We start from the raw sequence: 10,888 nt of genomic DNA on the forward strand, positions 1-10,888 counted from the left end.
TAAAAACATAGCTAAAACATGCTTACCTCCATCGATCCATAGATGTTCAGTTCATCTTCGACAGTGTACGTTTAGGTTTGTCCAGCTCCGCAAATATTCTCCAAATAGCAGATGTCGCCCTTCGAGTTGTCTTCTTGCTGTTCTTGCCGTGTTTTTAGCTATTTTTTCGCCTAGTTCTTACTCTTAAAGCGAGTGAAATGTCCGCCATTTTTTTAAGTTCACAACCAAAACAACTCAACCTCGTCCCCAGGTCTTCTCGGTTAACGGTGCCTTAACCTGCGAAAACGCTGGATTTTTGACGTCATTTCCTCGTTAAAGTCAAAATTCTTCCAAATTTGGTCATCAGTAACTGGTTATGGTGATTTAAACGTGTACTTTTAGCCAATCAGAATTGGGGAAATATTTTGAATGAATAATAACATTTCTTAAAAGATCCCTCTAGGGCTGTGCTTTTGGCCTTGGTTAAATCTATGTATTATCTTTCAAATTTAGAGAGAGGAAGAAGTTTTCTTGACGAACACTCTCAACATTGCGTGGATTTTTCTATTTTATTAGTTTTTCGAATGTCATAATTCCTTTCATATGCGCATCAGATTTGCAAATGAAGTTATCATATCAGCGCGTTATCATAAGACCATTTATTCTTCTGCACTTGAAAAACTATATTATTTTTCCCTTTCAATTAACTGATTTGTTGGCGTGGTCATAATAATATAAGAACAAAGAAAGAAATAAAAAGTCGCTGGAACCAACTCGGGGAAAAGAAAAAGCGTTGTTATAAATTTGTAAACAATTTTTTTCCTCGCCAGTCCTCGGAGAGGCAAGCGAAAATTTTCCCACTCAATCTTAAAAAAACTCATGCGTACTATGCGTTGGCTTCTAGACACGAAAATTATTTACACGAAGTTTCTCTCGTCTTATTAGCTCTACCTAAGACGAGTCTTATCTAAGAACAGCCCTTAACACCTGTTCCAGATAAGACGCGCCTTATTTCAGATGAAATGTGCTGTTTTTACATGTATAAATACGGCCTTAATGTTTATCAGTTTGCTTTGATGACCCGTATCGTTTATTTACCAGTGCAACACATATAATGATGAGGAACAACCTATTTCAATCACGATGTCTTTGTTTCTTTATTTACTTATTTAAAGTGTCTCCGATTTGTTATCTTTAATTTGAAGCTAAATACATTTGATACTTAATAATACATAAAGTACTTCTTTCATTCCTTCATTCAGGAATGAGTGAGGACATGATCACTATGTCATTAATTTTTCAGGGACCGTGGAGGGGTGGGGCTGGGGGGCTTTATCCCCTTCCAGTCCCACCCCTTTTGAGAGGGTAAGAAAGGTAAGAAAAATAACATATGTCATCTGGCTCATTTGGTTCTTAACTTACAAAAACTAATTTATTTTTATCTTTTCCACAGATTTTCTTGGTATGGCTGTTTTTGTTAGGCACGGAGATAAAGTTACGAAATGTTAAGAAAACTGCAATTGAACAACGCTAGGTCGTAGGTTTGAGCCATTTAGGGTGAAACGCGAGGTGCAACAACGAGGAGTAACTCGTCAATGGGGTCTTAAATATTTTATAACTACAGACGTGGGTTATTCCGTCCTAAATATTTTGAGAATGGACCACTTTTATCTACTTTCATTCAAGTAGCGGCAGCTTCCTGACTATACCTATAGCTATTCCAAGCTATAGCAGGAAAAAAAAAAGTCTTTTGCACAACTATTATTAACGGAAAACAGTTTTGGACGCATTTAATTTTTAATCATTTCAGAACACCAAAATCTCAAATTTTCCCCGGGGACGAATGCCCCCGACCTTCTTGTATGGTCACGCTTAGGTGTTTGGATTAGACACCCCGACTCTCAAACTTGTTCCGCAGTCCCTGATTATACGAGTGACTTTATAAATAAAACTAACCTTTAAGCCCGTTGTGAATCTCGTCGTTCCCACGCTGAGGCTCAGTATTGCAAGCAGGGAGAGGTGCATAAAGAGGACGAGCAAACTCTGAAGAACAGAAATATTCAATTTCAGATATGAACACTGCTTTTGGGTATAGTCTAGCTTACTTCAGTTTTGTAAGAGTGCGAGCTTCGCGTCCATTTTGGATTTTCATATATTTGTAAAATATTTGAAATCAATCAATATTTGGAATCGATTTCAACTGAATTATTTCATGTATACAAACTGTTCAAGCGATGAAGAAACCGAAAGGAACAAAGATACGTTTACTGTACCCTGACAAGGACCTTTTTTGGTCTGGTATAAGCTAAGGGTTCATCACCCAAACGTTCGTAGAGCACCTCCTGCGAATGTCCAGATATATTCGCTCTTGAAACGAAGTTGTTGGGTGTGTCACGTCCACAGAGTATACTTTAATTAGGAAAAAAATGATTTTCTTATGACGGACTTTTTCACAAAATGGGACTAGCCAAACTTGAGGGATTCGTTTCATTGTTTGCCTTCAAACGCAAATTCGTACTTTGGAGAAATATGTCTTAATTATGGATAATTTATGGCTATTTAAAAGAAATAATTCATTTGGTGTACCTAGAGACAATCTACGTCTGAGCGTACGCGTGAGGTAAGGGACTCGAAACGGAAGTAGCCCGTCTGTTCGGCCATCTCCTATGTTTTTCAGCTGCTCGTTGACTTTAACTAACAGCTCAAGCAAATGATAGTTGAGGTGCCCATATTGTTTGGTAACATTCGCGAAAACCTGTCAAACAAAGGAAGTACTGACTGAATAAAGCAAAATATGAAAAAGAAGTAAAAACGTTTACAAAAATGTTAGCTTCAAAGAAGTTCTTTCTTAATTACTGTAGCACCGATGGAAAAACACACCATGCAAGAATGCAAAAAAGATGTAACAGGAACAAGATAGTCCATTTTAAACAGAGCAGCGTATTGTTATCTACCTCTAGAACACTTGAATTTGTGGAGGACACATTAAACAGGCACAAATGGTCACTTGGAATTGTGTATGAGATATTACCTGAATGCAGGGAAGAGTGGTACAAACATGTCCCGGAAAGGTTAGATAAAAATAAAAGAACATAAAACTACTATTGGTTTTTAGGATTCAAACTGTTCGAAAGAACAAATAAAAGACCAGACATGGCCATCCTCAAAAATAATGTAAAGGCGATCCATGATTGCTAAATTACCTTTTCTCGTGACGGCAAAGTTAAGGAAAAGAAAGATAAAACGAAGAGGAGTATGTTAATGTAATGTAAATATCTATATACAACTACAAAAAAATAAGAACGATATTTATTTACAGGGAAATAACTGAAGGTACGTTTTTGTATTAAACCGCAAAGGGGATTTAGCCAAGACGTAAAAGCGAAGCTTCGGTTTGTATACTGATGATAAAAGCAATACATTTTAAACCAACAGACTTCAAGCCATTAGAAAGAAGTCCTCAAATCTATACTTAACTTTAAGGGCCCTCCACATGCCTTTTGAGGGAGGGGTTGGGTGATTTAAGAAAAAAAATAGATACCGCAAACAGACCTAGAATGAAAATCTCTTCCATTGCATGCTAACAGTCACACACTTATAGCAAAAAAATTGAAATGAATCAATTTCACAATGGTACACTTAGAAAATCTAGCTTGCCTAAACAACATCACTGAAACCCCGCTACACAACGCAGCCATTAGCCCGCGAACCGCAGACCTATTTCCCGTCGTCGCTTCTCTCCCTCCGAAAAATAATGTCTGCGAACCCAAGCGGCAAAACGATTTCCGTGACGTGAAACCTTTTGTTTCGATGTTGGCCAATCAGATCAAAGGATAGAATACAGCTCGAGTGACTCTTCGCGACCTAGCGCATTGCGTGTCTTGTATTTTGGCGAGAGTAGCCAAATACGCTTTGGAACGTGAATTTCACGACTTTTACAAGGTTTCCTGCGACTTAAAATGCTGACTTCTTTGTGAAGGAGCGGTTTTTCCTAGGCTATGTATCCGACGTGGGCCTTTTGTTTCGCTACCGTAATAAGTGACATAAAAAAACCTGGACAAAATAATCGCCGCAGGGATTCTACGGGAAAAGGAAAATAACATATCAATTTAACCAGCGCTGACAAAAGTTGGTGGATCGATTGTACAGACCTAACCTTGATGGATTCAGAAATCTCTGACAATCGCTCGTCAAGTCAAACTCCTTCAAGCATCGCCACAAAACAATGAACTGAAATATTACAAGTTAGTGGGCCGGACCCCGGGTGATATAAATATTTACTAGTCAAGATGACATTTCATTTGTGAAAGCAGTGGAGAAAAACACGAAAAGATAAGAACTTAAATAAAATTACCAAAACCTTTAGTTGTCGGTAAACAAATTCCTAGATACTGCATTAGTTTTTACGTATGAATTTACCTGTCAAAATTTTAACCAATCTGAGACTAGGCTGGTCCTGGAAGGCGACCAGGGAATAAACTAAAATCAAAGACTTAAACTCACTGGTCGGGGAATTTGCCAGCCTGCTTCTCGCGCATGCACTAAACAATGAACGAAGTATTCAGTTGTAAATGCCCCTTACCAGTGACGGTCAGCGCCAAAGATTTGTTACGTCCTAAGTGATTCTTTTAGGTCTCACAAAGTCAGATAAAGTGAATGTACTGCGATAAAAAAGGGAGTCTGCGTTCGAGCGAAGTGACCCATCAGGCCGGTCCTAATTCCCGGTTACTGTAGCAACATAGGCGACTAGAAGTATTGCTATACTCCCACTACATGGGATGCTAGTTCATTGCAGGGTTACCCCCAGCGCTATATTTTAAGGCACCCATTTATACACCTGGGTGAAGAGAGACAAAGTGGAGCAAAGTTTCCAGTCTAGGAAAACAAGGCGACGGCAACGGGCTTGAACCCGTAACTCGGGCTAGATCCGAAGTTCGAGGTGTCACTTTTCGTCCTTATCCGAGGGAACAAGAAAATCTAACCATTTACAAGTCAACCCGGGCCTGCTGCTTCACAGTCTGGTACTCAAGAACTTGAGCAAATCAGACGGTGGCTGTACCTTGATCGTGCAAGAAAACGATCACTACATAAACACCAATGAAATACTAAGCGAACTTTCGGGTGACACAATGATATCTTCAGATGTGAAAAGATCACCTTTGCAATAGTTAAAATAATAACAATAATGATAATAAAACAAACCTTTCACAGTTTCAAAACATCTATAAAGCGCCATTATCACTATTTGCTCATGGGGCTTTACAATAAAAACCGGTAAGTATAGTATAATTATACAAAAGTAAAAATCAAAGTATCAATAAGTATAAATAAGGGAAAATAATTAAAAGTTTAAAGGTTAAAATTTAAAGAAAATTAATTAGAAGTTAAAAGCCACTTTTAAAAGGTAGGTTTTGAATCGATTCTTCAAAATGTCAACAGGGTTACTCAATCATTATCAATCTTATGCGATCGGTGACAGAGAAGTTTAAGGATGACTGAGAGCATAATAGAGATACCAGACATTACAAAACAGTGCAAAAATATGCTTTTCTTGGATTGGCTCATATTCTAAGAAAGATGTTTTAAGTCCTAGGAAGGTTTCAGTCTGAGTCATGGACGAAAAGAACAATAAAAAATTACAATTAATACTATAGCTATTACCATAAATCAAACTATTGCGATAAAGATAACAGAATATGTACCTTGCATCTAAAAAAACAAACTTAAGATTTCGCGTTAGGTTTTCCTCTAAAAGTAAATTAATTCAAGAAATTATAAAAAAGGCTTACTTGAATAAACGATGATTGTGGATCCTGCATTTCTTCATCAACAATAGAGGTGACAGAATATAAGAGGAAATCGGCTTCCTTGGGACAGGTCTCTTCAAACGCGTCACAGGGAGAATATGGTGTTTCATCTTTGGTTGTTGAGCCATCTATCGGTATTGATCGAATTTTCCTCAGTTTGGAGCGCTGCGTAGTGAATTTCATGACGAAAAACAGTTTAGGTTTATTCGTCAATGAGGAATGGACAGAAGGTTTGTACTCTGACATCAAGTCTTCAATGGCGACCTTCTTTCCATCGACATCACAGAACTCCTGGTCTTGCTCGCAAACGGACATGAGAACGCACACAAACAAGTTGAATTGGTTGTGATTCATTCTGGCAAATTCGTGGGCAACTTTATAAACTTGATATTTGTAAAGACCTCGTCTGACTTGCACTTCAAACGCCAGAAGACTGAAAAAATCGATGACTTGCTCTTCTACGTGCGGCAAATTTGTTGCATTGTTTATGAGGAGGCAAATTCCATGTGGACGTTTATCCATCGCATAGTGACTGAGCTCAGATTGGGATTCTTGCTCAGGTTGACACCCCGCTTCAAGTTTAGCCTTCTCGTGTTGAGGTTCATACCCGGCTTCAAGTCTTAAGTCAGTTCCAGGTTCTGCATCCCCAAGCTCTGACTCGCTTTCAAGTTCAGAATTGGATTCATTTTCAGAGTTAAGCTCTAGCTCAGGATGAGAATCTTCTCCTTCAGACTCAGATTCGAGTTTCGGATCAGACGCTTCCCCTTCAGGAAATATAAAATACTATAATCAGTGAGCGGTATGCTTTGCATTAAGCAAGCAAGAAACAGGCAACTCGGCCGAGAAAGCAATACTAGAAACAAACATGGAGAAGTATAAATAAAAGTAACCGTGGACGGTCAAATGAGAGAATGAGTTTGCTTTTCAAGCCTTAAAGCGTACTTATTTATTTGAAAATAGACCCCTTCATTCAACTGAGAAAAAAAAAGTTTTTCACTGGCCTAGGTCCGTCCGTATGGGACGGAAGTCTGCATTTAGTCTTGACTACGGTCGAAACTGACCTCCTGGTCGGTTCATGTAGATGCTTTTATTTAGGGAAAATACAAACCAGCAACTTCTTCTTGAACTTGATTTCCATTCACAGGGGCGCCAAATCCTAAAACTGTTAAATAGGAATTTTGTCACGCGTTCAGTGATTGTAAAGAACGTAAATCATAAACGTGGTATTTTCTTACTCAATGTTACAAATGCTGATCAAAGGCACATGATGAAAATCTGTGCTGCTTTTTGACCACGGCGTAAGGGTAAAAACAGAGAGCTCCACCTTTTTTCCACTTTTGGAAATACTTAGATTGCATTAATCTCATGAAATCACAGGGTTTAGTTTATGACAAGTTATACGATACATTCGAGCAAAAATCGTTTTTTTCTGGCGCGGTTGTTTCGATAAGCGAGTCGTGTAAACTTGACCCTGCTGCAACATTGTTTTGGACTTGCAAAATCGGCGCTGGGGCGTAAAAGCGTTTTCATCGTTGTTTTCACAGAAAAAAGAGACCATTCGAGGAAAGAACTATGTGAAGTTCTTAATTGATTTTATGAACCTTGTCGCACTATTGCTGATATTTGCACGGATGTGCTCTTAAATGGCATAACAATATTGGTTCAAAAGATCCTTGTGGCAATAGGCTATTTGCACTAAGAGGTCTCGTGACGTCATTTTTTGAAAATAAAAGTTATATGATTTTGCCTTCAAAAAACGCTTAGTGGCTCACATCTTGAACAAAATAATAGTGATTTAGTTTTTCAAACCCGCACCATTTTCTTAACATGAGTAAGTTCGTAGCTGGTCACATAACCATAATGTGATTTTTAAAACTACGAATTACCTCTTTCTGAACAAAAATTTTGCACTTAAACTTCAAGGAAATTGTTGAAAAGATGATGTGGTAACGTTTACAGCACATCTGAGCGTAACTATGAAACGTTTAGCAAGATTCAAGCAAAAAGCAGTTTTGGCCGCCATGTTGGAGGGCAAGAGTGTGCCCTCCAACATGGCGGCCAATACAAATCATACTACTTTGGTGAAAAATCAAAGTGCCATAAAATATCTCCCTTAAATATGCGTTTCCTCTCAAATTTCGGGTTTAAGATAATTTTTATGCTCTCTGTCAATTTTTGTCATCAACAGGATTCCAATTCATTGTTTTAAGGAAGCATTGGTCACGTGTCCTCATAGTGCAAGTGGCCTATTTAGTGACATATTTGTAAATACCCAGTGAAAACGTTCATAATGTTAAAGATATAGCTTAGCAATAGGAATTTGGGCTTACGCCGCTTTAACGAGTGATACTCGAGAAACTCAGAGACACTGGTTTACAAAAGTTTGTTAGAGGTATCCAGCATCTATCCATGAGTGAATAGCACATTCTCAGAGTTACTCACCCTCCGGGAGGACTGGCCCTAAGCCTTTGAAAAAACGCAGACAGCCACGTGCAGCTTTGGCTGATGGAAGTTGTTTAAAGTAAGCTGCAAACCAAAGAGGTTTACTTTGTGAATTACTTAAGTATATAACACTGCCCTTGTGGCAAATATATTAAGACGGAATCCATCAGGAAATTAAGTAATTTTAATTTTCAGTGGACGAAACCTTGTATTAGAATTATTTAGAGCATGATGAATTCTTTTTTCACATTTTTCAATGGCTATAGGTGTAATTAGTTATCTGTAATAACAACAAAGAAAATTCCTTATGGGAGCCCGAGAAAATTAATGTCAAATTTCACAAAATGAAATCTTACACATGAAATTTTCAGAATTTGACGTACTATTCAAAAAAACGAGTGCGAGGGTTGCATGCGGCCTCGTGGTTTCAAGTGTTTTCTCGCGTTTGGAAACCTGATGAAACCCGCAGCACGAGGTTTTGAAATTACTTCTCCAACAAAGAAAATAAGTAGAAATTATCATTTTAATAAGTTTTCTGAATTCACTGAACACAGTTTATTTGAGAATGCGAACCTGTCAGCTACTTAGTGCTTGCTAGTGCGTAATATTATTTCATATGCATTCAATGCCACGTTCTTACTTAGCGGTTTATGACTTCTGAGCAAGCATGTTGCTTCGCAATGCAGATGGCACGATGCAGATTTAGATGTCCTAGAACTTGTGAAGAAGAAGAAGAAACGTGTGTGGCTAGCGTCATATCTAAGTCTACGATATAAAAACAAATGGCGGCTGGAATTTTTGATGATTGGCGAATTCAAGGCTCGATTTTCTAAAGTTGCAACGTTGAAACCGGGCGGTTTCTTCTAACATTATGATCTGCACAAAGTTCAATCCTTGGAAGTTTCGTTAGTTCATATGGATGCTTTAAGCCTTAATTAATGGCTGACAAAGTTTATCCAAGAAGTTGCAAAACCGTTGAAGGAAAGATATCCAGCCAAGACGTTATACCAGATTGTGTGTGGAATACTTTGTTTCACGGAGGAAAGGATCTAGAATGAGAAGTTGGATTTAATCCTCTCGATGATTCGGACAAAGATGCAGTGGTGTTTCTTTATGTGGCCCTTGCCATTATTTATTTTGATACTTTGATACTGTTACATTTAATATTGGTAGTAAATAAGCTTGCTTTAAACTTTATTGTATCGTAACTCTATGACTAAAATAAAGGTTTTATCTTCATGCGTTGGTCTTGCTTTATGTATGCAGATTAAGAAGCATTTTACAAATGGGTTTGAAATCGTTTCCAAACACGTCTGGGGCGTTCTGGTTGGATGACAACGTCATGAATAATTAATGAGTTTGAGATTGGTGTCTTCACAATTCTCGTGAAATTTGACATTCATTTTCTCGGACTCCCATGAGAAATTGTCCTTAGTGTTATTACAGAAAGCTAATTTAAATTATATCTATAACCCTTGAAAAGTGTAAAAAAGAATGCAATATTGTTTTAATTATTCTGGTACAAGGTTTTTGTCCACTGAAAATTAAAATAACTCAATTTCGTGATGGACTCCGTCTTAATGTTCAGTTGGCCTCTGTGCATTCTCTTTCTGTCACTTTAGTCCAGTTTGACACCTTAGAGACGTCTTGGTAGGAAAGGTCTAATTTCTTTTCTCGTCCTATTTCTCAACGATGGAAGGTTCTTTCAGCTTCTTTCACACACTTCAAGAGTCTAGTATATCACTTTTTTTCTTACGAATAAAATATTAACTTCCACCACTAAGAAAGAATTGCAAAAAGCCCACCCCTTGTGCACACATTTGAGCGCAAATGGTCCACCGTGGGAACGTAAAACTTCACAAATGCTTAGGAGGAATGCGAACGCTTGGAATCGACATAATCAGACTATTATCATACTTGGCTATGATGTTAATTAATTACCTTTATTTTCGCGTGGAACTAGCGTTACTCGAATTTTGCTACCTCCTCCATTTGCACTCAGGCGAAGGTATCCGTAGCAAAAATTAGGCCAACAACCGCCAATTGACACCTTTAATTCAAATCCATTGATAGTCAAGTGGACAGCTTCTTTCTTCAAATCACGAAAAACGCTTAAAACGCTTTCTTCTCTAATTAAGCTGGTATAAAACACTATTTCCTTTGCCTTGCCGCAGGCAATTGACGAATCAAACGGTTTTCTGTAGATTCTCTTTGAACTACTGTTCCAAGCACTGAAAAAGAGAAGAATGTTTACACGATTTTGTAGCTGCACGGTTCTTAGTAAAAGAAAGTAGTCATATAATACGGTCATTATCTAAGTAACAAGTTTTCTGTCTCTCCCAGTGTCACTGTCCGTTTTCACCTTCACTCCAGACATTTTTTGCCTGCTCGCGCACACGTTCTTAACTCTTAACCAAAGCAAAAATACGAGCTGTTTTGCAGTCTATTTTTCCCACTGCTAAAGGTTTCTTTCCATTCTTTCAGTAACTGTGTATAATTTCTTCACCTAATTAAGTTGTGGAAATATTATATTATGTTACTTTTATTTAGGGTAAGCACAATTTCAATGTTTGGTTTCTTTCTTTTTCTGTTTCTTTCCAACTATCCAGGTGAACCTTGTCAGGAAAATGTTTATATATCAACGCCTAAGAAAGCAGAAA

The 10,888-nt window shown here is 37.9% G+C and overlaps 1 protein-coding gene across 1 annotated transcript in view; it reads right to left on the reverse strand.

The window, feature by feature from the left end:
• Positions 1–1,660: 1,660 nt before the first annotated feature.
• The window catches only part of LOC140932352 (uncharacterized), a 22,720-nt gene continuing 13,492 nt past the window's right edge, over positions 1,661–10,888 (reverse strand). The window contains exons 4-8 of the mRNA XM_073381969.1: positions 10,198–10,459; positions 5,769–6,569; positions 2,566–2,734; positions 1,936–2,022; positions 1,661–1,704 (exon numbers count right to left, since the gene is read on the reverse strand). Coding sequence (XP_073238070.1) covers positions 1,661–1,704; positions 1,936–2,022; positions 2,566–2,734; positions 5,769–6,569; positions 10,198–10,459 — 1,363 coding nt within the window. The remainder of the gene's footprint in view (positions 1,705–1,935; positions 2,023–2,565; positions 2,735–5,768; positions 6,570–10,197; positions 10,460–10,888) is intronic.

The sequence above is a fragment of the Porites lutea genome, chromosome 3, assembly GCF_958299795.1.
Source record: "Porites lutea chromosome 3, jaPorLute2.1, whole genome shotgun sequence".
NCBI lineage: Eukaryota > Metazoa > Cnidaria > Anthozoa > Scleractinia > Poritidae > Porites > Porites lutea.